General features: G+C 48.0%; 1 protein-coding gene across 3 annotated transcripts in view; it reads right to left on the bottom strand.

The window, feature by feature from the left end:
* Positions 1 to 819: 819 nt before the first annotated feature.
* Positions 820 to 19,474, bottom strand: part of NUGGC (nuclear GTPase, germinal center associated) — a 52,694-nt gene continuing 34,039 nt past the window's right edge. For 2 of the 3 annotated variants that reach the window (XM_051831783.2, XM_051831786.2), the window contains exons 14-19: positions 12,286 to 12,443; positions 10,250 to 10,388; positions 9,408 to 9,516; positions 8,500 to 8,636; positions 5,378 to 5,468; positions 820 to 1,172 (exon numbers count right to left, since the gene is read on the bottom strand). In XM_051831783.2, the coding sequence (XP_051687743.2) occupies positions 1,033 to 1,172; positions 5,378 to 5,468; positions 8,500 to 8,636; positions 9,408 to 9,516; positions 10,250 to 10,388; positions 12,286 to 12,443 (774 nt within the window). In that variant the 3' untranslated portion in view covers positions 820 to 1,032. Of the gene's footprint in view, positions 1,173 to 5,377; positions 5,469 to 8,499; positions 8,637 to 9,407; positions 9,517 to 10,249; positions 10,389 to 12,285; positions 12,444 to 19,474 lie in introns of those variants that run through there. The other variant, XR_011386247.1, reaches the window with a different exon arrangement.

Genomic DNA, 19,474 nt, shown 5'->3' with positions numbered 1-19,474 from the left:
AAGGCAGAATTAGAGAGAGAGGAGTAGAGACAGAGAAAGGAAAAGAGAGAGAGAGAGAGAGAGAGAGAGAGAGAGAGAGAGAGGTCTTCTATTGGCTGCTCCACTCCCCAAATGGCCACAACAGCCAGAGCTGGACCAATCCAAAGCCAGGAGCCAGGAATTTCATCTGGGTCTCCTACATGGGTGCAGGAGCCCAAACACTTGGGCCATCCTCTGCTGCTTTCCCAGGCACATTAGCAAGGGACTGGATCAGAAGAGGAGCAGCCGGGTCTCAAACCATCACCCATATGGGCTGCTGGTGTCACAGGCGGAGGATTAACAAGCTATGCCACAGCGCCAGCCAGGCGTTCTTTATTTGGTGGAGAGTTAAGCTTGTGATTATAAAGTAAATAGAAAGTATGTCATCTCAAAACTTAAAAGAAAAATAAGAAAGGGAGGAGGAGGGAGGGAGAGAGAGAAGTATCACTATGCTCTTAAAACAGTATATATCAAATACATGAAATATTTTTCCTTTATATAAATTTTAAAAATTTTCCTTGCAGAAAAAAAGACTGTAAAAGCACGGATGTTAGCTAATGCCCCTGAGAAGTAGTGAGGTGGGGTCCCGTGTCCGCGTGGCTTTCTGTTTGTGTGGCACAACCTTGCCCCCTTCCCCAAAGCATTGTTTCTGTACAAATACAGCTGGGTCTCTTTGAATTTTTTTGCACTTTTTCGTTCTCATGTTCATGTGTTGTGGCATTTATAAATAGTTTTCTTTGGGAAAGCACAAGGTGCTTGCCCCTGAAGCTTTACATTTCCATTAAGGAGTCTCGATGTCTGTTTGTTTTTTTTTTGTTGTTGTTGTTTTGTTTTTTTGTTTTTTTTTTTGCTATAAAATTATTACACCAGAAGTAACAATGTGTTGAGTTTTACCTCACACAGAAGCTCAACTTGCTGGGAAATGCTCTTGATTCCACATCAACAAAGTAATTCTGATTCCTGGGCTCCAGGTTTCCTTTCTATCCCTTGGTCACCGGGCTCCAGGAATGTAAGTTACGCTTTGTGGGGGCTGGCTTTGCAGGGGGACAGCTGCAGGAGGAAACTCTGCATGCCCCTCCTCAGCACCGCGTTCTCGGCCGCCTCCCTCAGGCTCCTGTGCAGCTTTTCCATCTCCTTGTATTCACTCTTGACATCTGCGGGAAGCAGAGAGCATGCACCGCGAGTTAGTCCAATCTCAGCGTGGGCGTCATCCTCAAAAAAGCACAAACCTGTCCGTTAAAAGCAAACACCTGGAAACGGGCATGTAGTGCAGGGGTTAAAGATTGATTTATTCAGGGGATGGCACTGTGGCATAGAGGGTAAAGCCACCGCCTGCAGTGCTGGCATTCCCTATGGGTGCCGGTTTGAGTCCTGGCTGCTCCACTTCTGATCCAGCTCTCTGCTATGGCCTGGGAAAGCAGTAGAAGATGGCCCAGACACTTGGGTCCCTGAACCTACTTGGGAGGCCCAGAAGCTCCTGGCTCCTGGCTTTGAATCAGCCTAGCTCTGACCATTGTGGCCATCTGGGGAATGAACCAGCCGATGGAAGACCTCTCGCTCTCTCTCTCTCTCTGCCTCTGGCTCTCTCTAACTCTGCCTTTCAAATAAATAAATAATCTTTAAAAAGAGATTTATTTATTCGTTTGAAAGAGTTACACACACACACACACACACACACACACACACACACACAAAACAGAGGCAGAGACAGAGACAGAGATAGAGATCTTCCATCAACTAGTTCACTCCCCGAGTGGCTACAATGGCCAGTGCTGAGCCAGACAGAAGCCAGGAACCAGGAGCTTCATCCAAGTCTCCCATGGGGATGGAGGGGCCCCAGTACTTGGGCCATCTTCTGCTATGCAGTGGTGAAGGCGTCCCTTGGGTGCCTGCATCCCATATTGGAGTGCCTGGGTTCAAGTCCCAGCTCCACATTTGCTTCCAGCTTCCTGGTAAGGCACATCTGGTAAGGCAGCTGGTAATGACTCAAGTCTTTGGGTCCCTGTCACCCATGTGAAAGCCAAGATTGAGTTCCAGGCTCCTGGCTTCAGCCTGGTCCAGCATTTGGGGAGTGAACTTCCATCTACTGAGATGGAAGAACACTGATTTATCTATCTATTTATTTACTTCTCTGTCTCTCTGTCTCTCTCTCTGTCTCTCTCTCTCTCCTCCCCCTTTCAAACAAAAGGAAAACAAATCAAATAAAAGTTAACTTAAAAAAAAATCCCTGGGAAATCTCTGGGTCTTTCCGAAGGCCTCCTAGGAGCTCCATAAAGGGGAAACAAAGCACATCACATAACCACTGTACCGCCCAGGTCCTCTGCAGGCAGCTCACCATGCACCCAGTCCTTCCTCCCCAGCCTCTACTCAAATGCACCTGCTCCCTTTTGCCAACTCAGGTTTCCAACCCATGACCTGCAGTGAATTTTGCATGGTATTTGGTCTCGTGTTCTTCCAGATGTTTCTGTGAGAGTGTTTTGGATGCTATTTAAACTGAAATTGGTGGACCCCAATAAAGTAGGTAGCTCTCCCTACTGTGGGTGGGCCTTACTCCATCAGCTGAAGGCTTGAATAGAACAAAAGGCTGAGCCCCCGCACCTGGCAGGGAGAGGCCCTCCAGCAGGCCACCTTTGGACTAAAACTGCAACTCTTCCTGGGGTCTCCAGCCTGCTGGGTGTTTTCTGCTGGATTTCAGGCTCACCAAGCCTCCGTCAATCTCTTCTTCTGACCAAAACAGTCCTCTTAGGAGGGACATTTTAGAAGGATCTTGGGGCTGGACTTGGAATGGCTCCTGCATGCCTTCCCAGTCCTACTTGGGCCTCAAACAGGCTTGGGATAGGGCTCATGGCCGAGGTGTGGTTAGAACCCTGTCTGTTTTTTTTTCTTTGTTTTTAAGATTTATTTGACTTATTTGAAAGAGTTACAGAGAGAGGTAAAGAGAGAGAGAGAGAGAGAGAGAGAGAGAGAGTCTTCCATCCCTGGTTCACTCCCCAAATAGCTGCAATGGCTAGAGGTAAGGTGCTGGGATGCCAGCACTGTAGACCTGCACCATAGTGCCAGCCCCTACTTGAAAGGCAAAATTACATTGAGAGAAACAAAAAGAGAGGGGGAGACAGAGATCTTCCATTTGCTCATTCACTCCCCACTGGTCCCCAATGGCTGGGGCTGGGCTATATCAAATCCAAGAGCCCAGAACTTTGTCTGGGTCTCCCATGTGAATCCCAGAGGTTCAAGTACTTGGGCCATTTTCTGTTGCCTTCCTAGGCATATTGGCAGGGAGCTAGATTGGAAGTGGAGCTGCCAGAACTCAAACCAACACTCTGATATGGAATGCAGGCGTCCGTGACAGCTTACCCTGCGAGGCCACAGCGCTGGCCTCAGCCTTTCTGTCTAGCTCCGTATCTGAAAGGTCTCCCTCCTCCTCACTGCATTTTGAACCCCGCCTGTCTTTCAAGGCTACCCTCTAAGATCTGGCTTCCAGGAGGTTTCCCCAGTATCCCAGCCCCACTTAACCACTACTTTTTATTCTGTTGGAATACTGTTGCCATTGATGTCCAAATGGGACCCCTCCCTCAGGCCTTTGCTTGAGTGTCACATTCCCAATGAGCTCTTTTGTGGCCATCCTGTCCCATACCCCAGCATCCCTATTCCCCTTGCCAGATTTCAGATTCCCACCACATATTTTACTTATTTAGTGGCTTATTGTGTGTGTCTTCCCAGGGTGCTGGGAGCTCCAGGAAGGTACGGATTTTGTCTGCATCAGTCACTGCTATATCCTCCGCACCTAAAACACCACTGGGCCCTGCAGAAGGAACTGGACTCACGCTCCAGCCGGGCATTCACGTTCACACCAACCAGCCAAGACCCCGAGAGCAACCTGGCCCAGTACCTGTACATGATCTATGTCGGATTTCTGATAGTGAAGAAAAGGAAGCAGACTACAATCATGGCAGAGGGATCTACATCAAACTTAGGGGAACTTTTTTATGTCTGCAAGACAGGGGTAGTAGGAAGATCTTTGGCAAGCAGGACTTCTTTAAAGATGCCATAACTGGATGACTATAATCGTAAAACTGGTTCCTGTGAAGGTTTCGGCAGAAGGTCATAAGCAAGCCCAATAAATTAGAGCATGAGGGTGTGTATCTCCTTCTCTGGAGACCATTAAGAGCAGGCCCGAGTCCATCCAACCGGGGGCTAATGATCTGCAAGGAGATAGGGATGTGCAGAGCAGACATGTAGAAGCAGCCATCCCAACTTTATTTTGGCACCCTTGAATGCTTGAGAGCCTCAGATCTATTTTTCTTTTTTTTTTCCTACTGGGCAACTGTGCACATGGTTCAAAATTTAAAAGGCACAAAATAAACAGAGTGCAGAGTAAGTCTCCCACTCTCCCTTGTCCGCCACCCCTCTTTGGAGGCAACCAGAGTTACCAGCGTCTTGTGTTCCCCACAGAGATTTTGATGCATAGACAAACATATCCACGTGGATTTCCATTTCTTCCTCTCACAAACAGTAACGGATCACACATATTTTTTCACTCTGCTTTGTTTTTCACTTTCATAATATATTTCAGAGATCGTTTCATGCTGCTTTATACAAAGCTGCTTTGTTCTTTTTAAATAAAAGTTGCACAGTCCTCTACAAGCGGTTTATCTCATTGACTTTAACCAGTGAATTACTGGTAGCTATTTAAGTTGTCCTGACTATGCCACTTTGAGCAACCTTATCCAAATGCCCACATAGGAAGATGTCAATAGGGCAAATTCCTAGAAGTAGCATTGTTGAGTCAAAGGGTAAGTGCCTTTTAAATTTTGCTAGAAACTTCCCCGCTACTTTTCACACCAGTTTATTACACCCTCCAGTTTAGACCAGGGGGCCTGGTGGAGTTCCTGGTGTGAAGGAGAGGTGGTTGCCTGTAGCTGGTGTTTCATTCCCAGGTTCTCTGGGGGGACTAAGAGAAAACTTTTTCCACCACCAGAAAAATGAAGTTTTCTATACGGAACTATCAAATCGAAAGAAGGCTTTAGGGCGACAGCCAGGTGCAGTTGTGGATTTGAATTTGCCACTTGCCAGCAATGGGACCTTCGGTAGATTACCTAATCTGAGTTTGTCTCTGCATCTGCGGGAACATCTGTCTCTGAGAAGCTGAGAATTCGACATCACATTGGGCACAGCCTCAGTGTAATGCCTGCTTTTACACGGCGCTCAACAAAGGGTGGGCAGCCATGGCCACCAACACCATGCACATTCCCAGTCCTAGAAACCCCTCCCACCTCAGCTTCTCCAAACACAATCAGGGAAGAGCAGCACTAGGCGTGCCTGCACAACCATCCCATACACAGAAGTTTTACAGGCTTACCTGCCAGCTCCTTGTAGAGCCCGTGTCCCTGAGATGAAGCAAGGGTGAGCACGGTGGCGACGCTGCCCTTCACCTTCTCCATGATCCCATTCTACACAATGAGGACATGCTACGTGTTAGATCAGTGCCACCCAAGAAGAAGGGGATATCACAAAACAGGCCCTGCCCAATGCCCCTGCTGGAGAGGATACAGACACAGGTTGCCAAAGGCAAAGTCAAGTCCAAGGGTGAGGGGCGTTGGAGCCCATCAGACAGCCCAGGAATCACCACAGTAGCACTCCTGTGGGTTCCACTTCTCCTTTCCTCCCCGTCAAGGTGTGGGAGAATTGTTCCTCTGGTACAGACCAGACGACTTGAGCCAGGAGGATGCGTGGCAGCCTGGGGACGACGACAGCAACCACAGAGAAGCTGGTCATCATCCCACTGCCCTCTCCTACATTTACGCCCAGCATAAATGCTAACTAGAAGCTCTGGGGAACACGCCTTCCTTGACAAATCCAGTTCTTTCCAATTGCCTGGGAATACTTTGCTTCTCTTGGGCCCTTCATCAGCCACAGCATTTTCTTCCCTCTGCTTTCTTTCGCCTACCTTTGGGAAACACCAGATTCCTTCCTCTAGCCTGGCCTCTAGGGTCTACTTTTCGACCTGGATTTTCAGACTCCAACTCTTATGCTATTTCTTCAACATGACAGACCAAGAGCTCTAACCTTGAGCTCCAGCATAGGCCCCTAAGGCCTCAGCTCCCTTGTCTTGAAGACCAGGGGATGGGAGAGCCACAGCTCGTAAAATCAGAAGCAGTCATTCCATTGCCTTGGGAAAACAAATCAGCAAGCCACATAACTGATTAATTACAGACTGGTGAGTATATGCTACAAAGTATTATTCTTCAGCTTATAAGAACATTGTGATGAGATAATTTTTTAAAAAGCAGTAAATCATCAAACATTAAATATATATAAAACCCAATTCTATTCATCACATAGAACTAAAATATTTTAGACAATTAGAAGTTAACTGCTATTCTTCAAAAAAATAAAAAAGATCAAGGAATGGTTACACTTTATGGTCTTGTCCAGTTTTAATTGCCTACATTTCTGTGATTTATGAACTATCTGCACATGGGTAATACGCTAATCATTCTTCTAGTGGAACTATTCCCTTGGTAACTCAAGATGCAACTTCTGTACACTCATGGGGACCAGCGCTGCAGAGTCTGGCGACTTTCCTGCATGTGTCTGTAGACTGTGATGAGCTGTTACACGACTGAAAGTGCAATGGTAAGACTGACCTCTCATCCTACTCCAAGGACAGTGACAGTCACACATCCCTTAGCATCAGGGACACATGCTGAGAATGTATGCTTGGCGATTTCATCATGAGGCAAGCAACCGCAAGCAAGCTACACAAATGAAGGTGGTGCCTGCATCACCAGGGGATAAGAATTTTTCAACTTCATTATGATCCTATGGGGTCACTATCATACCTGGTGTCCATCACTGATCAAACGTTATGTGGGACATGACTGTACATCCACTATGTTACACAGAAAGGCATTTTTCAAGACCACAGTGGTGCAGAGAGGGGAAGAGAGTGGACAGAGGCAGCTGGAGATGGTTCTGGAAGGCTTGTCCAGGGCACTATGGGACAGCCACTAACTTCCCCCTCATGTGGTTGGGAGAGAGGCTCCACTAAGCCTGACCCAGCTAGAAGAACTGGGGCTCAGCCTTAGATCTATGCTAGGTTTGTAACTGACCTAGAGTCGTGCACTGGCATTTATTTATTGATAATTTATATAGATATTTCTCTCATTTTAAAAAAATCTGCCTTAAGAGTAGGCTTTTGTTGGAGGCACTAGAACCAAGTGACCTGGTCGCAGATCCTTACTGCGTGGCCTGGTGATACCTGTCTCTACCTGAGTTTTCTTCCTCAGAAACTGCGTCAAGCACAGCCATGCCTCATTTCATTGTACTTCACTTTACTGCTCCCCAGACACTGTGCTTTTTACGAACTGAAGGCTTGTGGCAAGCCTGTACTGAGCAAGCCTGTTGCTATCAGTTTTCAAACAGCTCAGATGACTGTTAGCGTTTTTTAGCAATCAAGTGTTTTTTAATTAAGGTGCATACATTGTTTTATACAAAATGCTATTGTATACTCAAGAAACTATAGTATCATGCAAACATAACTTTTATATGCATTGGGAAATAAAAAATTCCATGCGAGTTGCTTTTCTGTGATACTTGCTGTACTACAGTGTTCTGGAACCAAATCCACCATATCCCAGAGGTACGCCTGCACCTCCCCTGTGGGGAGCAACCGAGACTAGACTAAATTACTGGAACTGCTAAGACTAATTCTATGCATCTGATCTCCCACCATATGGCCCTGAGAGACAGCAAACAACTTCTACACAGCTGCCTCACCAATTCGACCAACAAGCTGCAGGAGCTGATCCTGCCCCTGATTGGAGGAGAGCAGCGTGCTCGGCGTGTGGGCAGCAGAGTTGGGATTGGTGGAAGAGGACTATAAAGGAGGAGAGACACACCATGCACCAGGAACATCTGAGCAACCCCTGAGAGAGCCTGCTGGCAGTGTGCCGCTCTGCGGAAGCAGGGAAAGCGGCGGGGGTGCCACCCCTCCGCGGAGGCGGGGGTGGGGGGTGGGGGGACCGGCAGTTAACCCGGGATGGCGTCGTTCCTCCGCGAGTGAAGGACATGCAGCAAACTCGGGAAGGGCTGGGCAAAAAAGAACAACGCAGGGTCCGGTGTCGTTCCTCTGCGAGTGGGGGAGCAACACTCCCCCTCAGACCTGCTGGGGATTAAATGAGCCAACGCACATCAAGAGCTTCTAGTGATGACTTATTAAAGAGGAAGGACACAGGAGAAAGCTGGGGGACTGCATTTGTGTTGTCTCGGCCCCAGGCGGGAGCCAAGGCCAGCACGCAGTGGCAAGGAAGACAGAATGCCAAGTTCCATGGTTTTCTCTCCTGGCACCATGGGCTTGGCCTGTTTCCACTTTGGGTCCAAATGCCTACTACTTCCTCCACCTTCTGCAGCAGCTCCCTTTGCCCCCCCCCCCGCCGGGCCCTCCCTGGGGCTGAGAGTCAGAAGGTGGGTACAGGATACCTTCAGTTGCTGGAATTGGTGCTGCATTCTTTCTTGAGCCCTTTCAAACATGCCCTCAGCCACCTGCCGGTCCACACCCCTTCTGATGACATCCTTCATTCTCTCGCACGCTTTTTTGCCGGTGATGTGAGCTGCCTCTGGCAAAAATAATAGACACAGTCACCCTACAGCAAGGACTGGCTCAGAAATCCTTGGCATTAGAGAGAAAAGCATGCAGGTGAGCAAACAAACAAAATCTATATGCATACACACGTATGCACACATATGTACACACACTTATATAAAATTATTTAATACACTCGACACTCAGATAATAGCGCTCACTCAGAAAATTAATTACCCCGTTCAGTGAATTAAGCAGAAGCTTACAAGATCACACAATCTCCCCCCTCCCCCAGTAACGGGGCCACCAAAACAAGAAGGAGCCTGACACTGAGTTCATTGGCAACTTAAAGCGAGAATGGGAACTGGATGCTGGAGCTTGTAGTTTAACCAGCTGAGAAGCAGTGTGGAGAGGAGAGGCAGGCATGCAAACAAAGGGTGGGCAGAAAGAATTGGAAAACACAGATACAAAGGGTTCCCTAATGACCTCTCCCCACACCCTAGCAATTACAGTCATGTGCCACATAAGGATATACAGGCCAATGATGGATGATAATGGTGACCTCATAAAATGGTGCCACCCAGCAACATCATGGCCATCCTGGCCTGTGTGAGTGCACTCCATGATGTGTGCGCCACAACCCAGAGAGCAGAACACGGCCACATCGTTAAGTGAACCATGACTGTACTTGGTTTCAACTTGCAGTCTAAGAGTGTTCCGAGGGCTTGGGGTGCAGCAGAAGTGGATGCTGACGGTGCTGGCAGAAAGACCCCGGAGGCGTGGAAATGCTACCCCTGGGCCCCACCTTCATAACAGGGCTTCAGGTCGTTCTGAACAGAGGTGGTGAGAGACTCATAGAGCTTCCTTTTCCTTCTGAAGATGTGGCCCTCCAGGCCGCCCAGCATGGCACTGATCTGAGAAGCCGTGTGAACAGAAGGCCGTCAGTGACAATCTTCCAACAGAAGCAGTCACGCATCCCCGTGTGTGGTCACCATGTCCCCTGCCTTATATCATGGTTGGCTACTAATACGTCATCAAAACACCCAGGCCGTGAGCTTCTCACGGGCATCTTAAGCAATTGTATACCCCAAGAGCTTCCGCGGGACCTGGCATCTCCCCACTGCCCAACAAATATGTGCTGAGTTGAACTCGGGCGTAGGGGAGGGTGTGGAATGAGCCACGTCAGGGGCCAGGAGCAGGCATGAACTATTTCTCTAGTCTTGCCTTGTGCTTCGGGCTGGCCCTGGAAGACAGAGACTCACAGATAAGAACCTGAAAGCAACCTGCTTCTCTAAGCTTCATGGCTCACCAGACTACTTCACACAATTGGCAAAGTGACAGCAAGATTGGTGAGAAGGTGTCGAGCGATGCACGTTCTCCTACATCTAAGGAGACTTTGAAGACTTGCTGGGGACTGAGATGACTGCGGCTGCTGCCTCACAGAGCTGGCCTGGGGGTCCTCCGTCCCCTGGCAGTCTGCACCCGCGTCCTGTGATGGAGCGTTTTCCACCGCACCTCCTATGGGGAACATGCAGACCCCGGACGCTCCGGGGGCACAAGCAGGGAGGGACAGGCAGCCTCCAAACCTGCCTGGGAAGGAAGCCACTACCCAACCCCACTGCCTTCCTTCCTTTAAAAGAAACCGACCTCCTGGATCAGGAAACTGTTTTTGCAGCGATCATATTTCCAGCCGTTTCTTATGCTGATTTCCATCATTTTCTGCTGCAGGGAGCACTTAAAAGCATCGATGTGAGGCAGCAGAGCCGAGCCGCTGGGCGTCCCAGCTCTACGGAAGAAAGCAACGCAAAAGGTTGAGAGATAATGGTGGCTACTACAGGGCTAAAATGGACATAAAACTAGCCAGTGTCTTTGCATTCATTTATAAGAGAAGGAGAATAACATCTTAGAGTCATCAAATTCCTATAATACACCACGCATTTGCTGTGCCAGGCCCTGGACATAAAAGCTTAGGAAGTCAGTGTGTTGATGATGCCCTTTTTACAGATGGAAAACTTGAGGTCGGAGAAGATTGCTGATGTGGTCAAGGTCGTGCAGCCAGTATGTGAGAAAGCCAGGCTTTGAAGAAAGTTTTAACCTCAGAATCCATAGTCTTTCCACTGCCAAAGTGTTTCTACTTGAAAGGGTAGGACTTGAACTAGACCCGAGAAGACGAGAAAGGGTTGGGGATGTGAAGGATGGAGGGATTATTCCCCATGCAGTGACACTGTGAATGAAGTTGCAGAAGACCCCAGGAGCAAGCAGCAGCAGGCTATAGAGCCAAGATTTAAAGGCCATGGATTTTAAGCCCTAGCACAGTACTCATGGGTGGGGTTACCCTGAGAAAGTCACACAGCTCTCAGTCTCCATTTGTTCATCTGTAAAAAGACAGGTGCCACTTGGTAGGGCTATTGGGACCACTTGATGAGATCATGCAAGCAAATGCCTATCCCAGAACCCGAGACATCTCGGTTGCTTTTTACTCCCTGCCACCTTGGCTACTGCCACAGGCTGAAACCAGGCAACAGTGCAGGAAATGTTGGAAGGCAAGTTGGAGGCAGGTGGAATGTTATGTACACCATTCTAGGAAACTTGGAGTTTATTTTACAGACTCATAAACAGAGGTGGGTGAATAGAGATGGAATGGCATGATCTAAGAAGCACTTAAACAAAGGGGGTGGTGAGTTAGCATTTGGCCAAGCTGTTAGGTCACTGCTTAGGATGCCTGCATCCCATATCCGAGTGCCTAGGTTTGCACCCTCACCCTGCTCCTGATTCCACCTTCCTGCTAATGTCCACCCCGGGGCAGCAGTGATGGCTCAAGTACCTGGGCCCCTGCCACCCATCTGAGAGACTCAGATGGAATTCTAGATTCCTGGCTTCACCTTGGCCAGCCCTGGCTGTTGTCAGTATTTGGGGAGTGAACCAGTAGATAGAAGAAAGACCGCTCTCTGTCTCCCTCTCCCTCTCAAAGAAATTTTAAAATAAAAATAAATTAATTAAATTAGGGGAAGCAAAGGGGGCCGCTGAGGGTACTTAATAAAGGCAATAAAGGTGGGAGAATGGCTGCAGCAGAAACGAAGGAGCAGGGGAGGAGGAGGGAGACCGGGACCAAGCAGATGCGTGTGGGGACAGGGAGATTTGGTTTCTGTTGATGGAGGGAAGAACTGAAGGTCAGGGAAGGAGGGAGGGAAGGGGTACCAAGACGGGTGCCTGCTTCTCCATGCCCCGCCCCCCACCATAGCCCAATGCCGTGGTTGTGAGGATGCTGTATGTCAGAAACAGTCCTAGGGCCATTTTTGCTTTCTGCATTCAGGGGAAAGTTCTAAAGGCCATGGCCATGTTTGCTTAATCCCACACTCTCCAATCAAAATACCCTGTCCTGGGCACAGATCTCTAAGAAAATTTATCCTCTGCTGTGTATAGGAGACATTTGAAAAATAACGGGAATCATAATATCAGTCTGAAAGTAACATCTCAATGTGTACTCCAGGTCACCACGGGAAATTTTTAAGGAAACCAAACCAAAAAAAGGCTTTTGTGTTTTGCCAGGGTCTCGGCCTCCCCGCTCAGGTTACAGCTACTCTTTACACTTCCAGATCCAAAGCATAAATTCTTACAGCGGAGACTCTGGCTCAGCGCACCAGATGTGCATTTACAAAGCATCGAGATGCAAGACCCTTTACCTGAAAATGCCTCCAAACACAGGGTCGATCTGGTCATAGAGAGGCTGCGTGATGGCTTCGTTCAGGTCAATCCTTGGCAGGGTCCGCGAGGCATAGATGCCATTCTTCAAGCAAACGGCTTTCAGAGTCTGGTGAAAACCTTGGTTTCCTTTACTCCTCTAGATAAGCAAACAGTAAATTAGCAGAGTTAGCAGGCATTAACTAGAAGGTCATAGGATCAGAATTACATTGTCTTTGGCCAAAGGCCACTACCAAGAATCACAGGAAAGAGAAGAGACAAAATGATCTTTAAATACATGAGTAAGCCGGAGAGGGAAGCCTGGAGTCATGCCTATAGGCAGGCTGGGTGCCCTTTGCCCTGGGTTTCCAGAGTACCCCGGGCCCACGCAGATCACAACCCTTCTCATACCATTTTGTATTTGTTCATGGGTCAGCTGCTGACACAAGACCACCAGCTCATTGAGATCAGGTACAACAGCACTTCCATTTTTATGCTCTCAACATCTGGCAGACTTATGTAATCCATCATAGATATTTGCTAAATGAGAAGTTACGAAATGAATGAATGAGTAGTATCTGCTATAGCCCTACAATATGTAAATGTCTTAAGTTCTCTAAGGATAGTTCAAATTTCACATTTTTGCTATTATTTTAAGATTTATTTTATTTATGTGAAATGCAGAGTTATAGAGACAGAGGGTGAGAGAGAATGAGAGCAAGAGAGAGAGAGAGAGATCTTCCAACTGCTGGTTCACTCCCCAAATGGTTGCAACAGCCAGGGCTGGGCCAGGCCAAAGCCAGGAACTTCATCCAGGTCTCCCATGCGGTTAACAGGGGCCCAAGCACTTGGGTCATCCTCTGCAGTTTTCCCAGGTGCATTAGTAGGGAGCTGGATCGGAAGTGGAGCAGCTAGGACCCAAACCAGCACCCATATGAGATGCCTAATCTGCTACGCCACAATACTGGTCCCTTTTTTGCTAAAAATTGAATGGAATGCATTTTGGTTTTTATATCTTGGTGATAGTTTTTCCTAGGGACATAAATTCAAAATCAGAGGAAAACATAAAGGGAGAGGTATAAGAGACAATCAACTTTAGCTAAGTGGTTATCTTAGTGAAGAGAATAAAATTACATTGACACTGGCCAGCGCCACGGCTCAATAGGCTAATCCTCCACCTAGTGGCGCCGGCACCCCGGGTTCTAGTCCCGGTCAGGGCGCCGGATTCTGTCCCAGTTGCCCCTCTTCCAGGCCAGCTCTCTGCTATGGCCCGGGAGTGCAGTGGAGGATGGCCCAAGTGCTTGGGCCCTGCACCCCATGGGAGACCAGGAGAAGCACCTGGCTCCTGCCTTCGGATCAGCGCGGTGCGCCAGCCGGCCGCAGCGTGCCGGCCACGGCGGCCATTGGAGGGTGAACCAACGGCAAAAGGAAGACCTTTCTCTCTGTCTCTCTCTCTCACTGTCCACTCTGCCTGTCAAATATATATATATATATATATATATATATATATATATATAGACACTGACCAGAATTTCAGTAGCAGATTTCATGATCTATAGCCAATGGCATGTTCTAAGGGAATATGTTTTAATTTAATGCCTATATATCATGATATAATGGGCATAATACTAAATGAATATATTCTGCCTTTTTCACTTAATATTACACCATGAGAGTATCCCCAAATCACTCTAAATACATTCTAAAAATCATTTTAAACATAATACAACATCACTTGGATTCTGAATAATTCATCTTTCTATTCTTTTGGTTTTTTTTTAAAGATTTATTTATTTATTTATTTGAAAGGCAGAGTTAGAAAGAAAGGGAGAGACACAAGAGAGATCTTGCATCCACTGGTTTACTCTCCCAAATGGCTGCAACAGCAGGGGCTAGGCCAGGCCAAAGTCAGGAGCCAGGAACTTCATCCAGGTCTCTCCTGTAGGTGGCAGGGGCCCAAGTACTTGGGTCATCTTCAACTGCCTTCCCAGGCACTTTAGCAGGGAGCTGGAGCTGAAGTGGAGCAGCTTGGAGTTGACCCAATGCTCATACAGGATGCTGGAATTACAGGTGGTAATTTAACCTACTACACCACAATGCCAGCTTCTTTTTTTTTTATATACATTTTACTATGTTACATAATGTTGTGATTCAATGTTTGATCCAATTTCTGATCACAAAGGAATCTTGTGGGGGCTGATGCTGTGGCATAGCAGGTCAAGCTGCCACTTGGGACAGTGATATACCATGTGAGTCCTGGTTCAAGCCCTGATTGCTCTGCTTCAGATCCAGCTCCCTGTTAATGTACCTGGCAAAGCAATGGAAGATAGCCCAAGTATTTGTGCTCTTGGCACCCATGTGGGGAGACCAAGATGGAGTTTCTGGCCTGGTCTTCAGCTTGGCTCAGACCTGGTTATTTTGGCCAGTTGGGAAGTGAATCAGCAGATGGAAGATCAATCTCCATGTATGTATGTATGTATGTACCTGTCTATCTCTGTCTGCTTCTTTGTTGTTTTTTTTAAGTAAAGAAACAAAACTTAAAAAAAAACTAAAGGAGCATTACTTTGTGGATAGGAACGCCTTGCACATTTGTAGTTACGGGGAAGCAAGTCATTACAGGGTGAATGAAGTCTTGAAGATGGTTCACATGGGACTGGCAATGTGGTACAGTGTGTTAAGCCTATGCCTGCGGTGCTGGCATCCTGTATGGGTGCCAGTTCGTATGCCAGCTGTTCCACTTCCAATCCAGCTCTCTGCTATGGCCTGGAAAGGCAGCAGAAGATGGCCCAAGTGCCCAGGGTACTGCACCCACATGAGAGGCCTGGAAGAAGCTCCTGGCTTCTGGCTTCAGTCTGGTCCAGCCCTAGCCATTGCAGCCATGTGGAGAGTGAACCACCAGATAAAAAAACATACTCTCTCTTCCTCTCTCTGTCTCTCTGTAAGTCTGCCTTTTAAATAAATAAATAAATAAATCTTTAAAAAAAGATAGCTTCTGTGGTTCCTTCTGTTCCCTAGCAGCCTGGCTCAGAGGAGTGGTTTGTGTTTTCATCCTTTCATACCACTCATTCACCTTTTGTGACCTGGGTTCTCCAGCGTCATAGAGAAATAGTTCTCTCCAGAGTCACTTAGTTGTCCATTGCTATGAAACAGATTTCCCCAATCATACAAGTAGAGAGGCTTAAAGCAAGCAGTGATTCTCTTTCTCTAATTCCTCTCTCTCTCTCTCTGTGTGTGTATGTGTGTGTGTATGCCTTTCTCTCCTCTTCATCCCCTCCCTAGTCCCTCTGTGATCAGGACTTGGGGATGGTGTGGCCAGGCACTCTGGCTCAGGGCTTCTGACCAGGTTCAGCTGGGCATGGCTGAGTTACAGTCATCTGAATGCGGCTAGAGGATTTGCTTCCAAAAACACAGCTGGCAAGTTGATACTGGCTACTGGCCCCAGGATGGGGGAGTGGGGTGGAGTAGGGGGCAGGCCTTTGCTCCTCTCCATATGGGCTTCTCCACACAGTTTCTATTTTTTTAAAAGGTTTGTTTATTTATTTAAGAAGTAGAGTTACAGCAGAGAGAGGGAGTGACAGAGAGAGAGAGAGATCCTCTATCTGCTGGTTCACTCCCCAAATTGCCCCAACAGCCAGAGCTGGACCGATCCAAAACCAGGAGCCAGGAGCTTCTTCCAGGTACCCCACATGGGTGCAGGGGCCCAAGGACTTAGGCCATCTTCTACTGATTTCCCAGGCCAACAGCAGAGTTGGGTTGAAAGAGGAATAGCCGGGACATGAACCGGTACCCGTATGGGATGCCCGTGCCACAGGCAGAGGCTTAGCCCACTATGACACAGCACCGGCCTCCACAGTGTCTTGATTCCCACACACACAAGCTGACCTCCCCCTGAGTTAGTGGTCCAAGTGCCACCACGGAGGCCTCAGGGGCCCTTGATGCCACAGATGCCACATCTTTCACCCCTGCAGCCTTCTCCTGGTCACAGAGCTCAGCCCGAGCCCGTGAGGGAGGGAACTCCACCAGGAGAGAACACCGTGGGTGAGGATGCTCAAGGACCACCTGGGAGGCTGCTGACCACAGTCACCCATGAACACTCTCAGCGGTCGGACCCAGTGGCCTTTCCCTCATCATAATTTCTTCTCACACTCTCAGGATCACCCGATTATTTCCTCATTAACAAACTTTCCTGGCTTGGTTTTCTTACTGAGAAATAAAAAAAATTCAAGTGACAGTTGGAAAAGTTCATGCATGAGCTCCCAGATGTGTTTTACCCTTCCTTACTCAGAACGCTTAGCCTTCCCCTCCACTCCTCAGCACATGGAAGCACCTCTGATCTTCCGAGGATGGGCTCCAGGATCACCCTCTCTAGAGGATTGTCCCCCAACATTCCCTGGCATTCCTTTGTGTCATCCATTTTCCCTCCTGCTAGTAGTTTCAGCTGTCCCCCACCTACCCCTGTTCTACAGGGAATCAACTCGATCCCAGACACTGGGATGGGGTATGTAACACAGACCTAAGCTATTCGGCAGGGATGGTTTAGAAATAGGCAAGTGACCCAGTCGGAGCCAACAAAACAGAAGAATGTCTATGAAGAAGTGTTTTCACTCTTACGGGAAAGAGTCAAGGATGACCCTCCCTCTCCCCCCATTCCAGACCAGTGGTTCTCGGCTTGGAGCGATTCTCTGTCTGCGGAAGAGTGGAGGAGACCATCAGGATCTAGACAGTAAAAGTCAGGGAATATTGAAAATCCTACATCTCACAGCACAGCCCCTCACGACAAAGAAAGATCCAGTCCAAAATGTCAGTAATGCTGAGCTTGACAAATGTTGCTCCAGAGCTTATGGTGTACAGATGTGAATCCCACAACAGCACTGGCCCTTTTGCCATCACGGCAACAAGGCCCACACATGGAGAAGAACAAGGGACAGCAGAGGAGCAGAGCCCAGGCCCCCAGCTTCGGTTTCCCTCACCCCGGCCCCCTCTTCCTCTGGTTCTTCGGTCATATGGGCTGACACGCTTCCTTATGGTTTTGGCTGACTTGAGTTAGAGACTTTGACTTGCAGCCAAAAGATTCCAACTTGCCACCACCCCACCAGAGCAGCCTCGCTCCTCTGCACAGTTGGAGAACTTCATGGCTCTCCGGTGGTCTCCGACAACATCCTACCTTTTATTACAGTTCTCTGCGTGGTTCTGCAACTCCTCTGTGCAGAGACTCTATTTGGATCATCTCTCAGTTCCCCAGCCTAAGAGTAGTAACAGTTGACTTATTGAACACTCTCTTTCCACTGACAGCTCCACTCACACCCACGAGAGCGGCCTTACACGCATTACTTTAACAACTCTATACCAGCGTACGATGGTCCTCACTTTGCAGAGGAGGGAAGGGAGGCACAGAGAGGTTAGATGACTTGTCCACAGTCACAGAACAGGCAGATGGGGACCCGTGTGGGTCCACACCACCTCTTAGCACCCATGCCTTCTATTCAGGAGTCCTTGTTACATGGAGGAATGCACCAAAATTTACTTCCCTGGGGACGTACAAATGTCAACCAGACAACTTGAGGGCAATTACAAGTAGCTGTGATAGTGTGCAGAGCACAGTGTAGGAGACACAGCAGACAAGTCTAGGAGTTGGATGTTTCAGGTTCTAAGGTAAAAGATAGGTCCAAGTTAGAGGTGGAGTCCATGTGTCACTGTGTAAAAGTTATGCCACCTCTCTAAGGCTCTCTAAGGCTGACATTTTTCCCATAAAATAAGAGTGCTTTCCACAAAGAATTATTGTGAGTATTGGCTAAGACACTATAAAATATCTGGTACTCGCGTAAGTATGTCACACGTGTTTGTTGAACACAGGCATGCAAGCCTGCAAACTACACACATGGATATTCAGCCATCTGCCCCACCATGTGGGATCACCGTAGCTCCCATTCATCTGTGCCCCAGCATCAACAGCCTGCCCCAGTGGTCCCAGCATCATACTGGCTTATTCACACTTTCAGCTTCCAGTTCTCCACGCTTTATACCAGAGGTATCTCCCACTTCCCTGTCACCCTAACTGCCACATGCATATCTGTGAATCTAGATACTTTTACAACAAACACAACAATAACATCTAGAAGAGGCTGCGTACTTAAAAAAAAAAAAAAAAACCAAAAACATGGGTTGGAAATGCCTACAGAAATCTAAGAATTCGTTTACACCTAACCTTGTCACACATTTTCCTCTGCTGCGTCCAGCTTTGCAACTCATATTAAAAACAGCCACATAAAAAAACAACCACAACAGCACACTATCTGCATGGCATTCCCAGCACTAGGGCCTGAGCCTCGGCACACACGCAGTTTGTCTATCATCCCTTACTCATACTGGGCACTATGGACTGAATTGTCCCCACCCCCACCCCCACCCCACCAAAAGCCCTACCTTCCACTGTGATTGAATTTGAGCAGGTTTTTACGGAGGTAATTAAGGTTAAATAAGGACATAGAGTGGGGTCCTAATCCAACAATACTGATGTCCCTATGGGTGAAGCGAGATACCAGGAGTATACTTGCTCAGAGCAAAGACCATGAGGGCAGAGTAAGAAGTTGGCCACCTGCAAGTCAAGCAGGGCAGTCTCAGAATGAAGTAGTTGCTGACACCTCGATCTTGGACTTGGACTTCCAACCTCCAGAACAATGAGAAAATAACTTCAGTTGTGTAAGCCACACGGTCTCTGGCGTTTTGTTGTGGCAATCCAAGCAAATGAATACAACGGGCTGCTCTTCCTATCCCTTGATCTTTGATAAATACTGCTTTGCATTTATAATTTCATCCCTCAGAACCTCCACTCAACTCATTAAGAAATTGCGTGCCAAGTGTGTGGTTACAAGATGTTTTCTTATTCTGCAGTCCACTCAATACTGCCGAGAATGTCACAAGATAGGGAGGGCAAGCACTGAGCATCCTCGTTTTACAGAAGGGATCGTCAGGAGTGTTTGAGGAGAGTCTAGGGCCTTCCATGGGTTGGGACTCTCCTCCAGGGCTCTGCAAGTGGATGTCTGGCAGAGCTGGCTCTCAAAGCCAAGGCCCTCCGATCCTAAATTCCAACTCCGCGTCAGCTGAACTACCTACTTTCCTTGGTCCCTGCAACACACAGGTGAACAGTACCCTACCTGTGCTTTTCTACATGAACTCTTCCTTCTTTCCTAC

Source organism: Oryctolagus cuniculus, chromosome 2 (genome assembly GCF_964237555.1).
Source record: "Oryctolagus cuniculus chromosome 2, mOryCun1.1, whole genome shotgun sequence".
Taxonomy (NCBI): Eukaryota; Metazoa; Chordata; class Mammalia; order Lagomorpha; family Leporidae; genus Oryctolagus; species Oryctolagus cuniculus.
The sequence above is the reverse complement of the archived record's forward strand: the minus strand, read 5'-3'. Positions and strand labels throughout refer to the sequence as shown.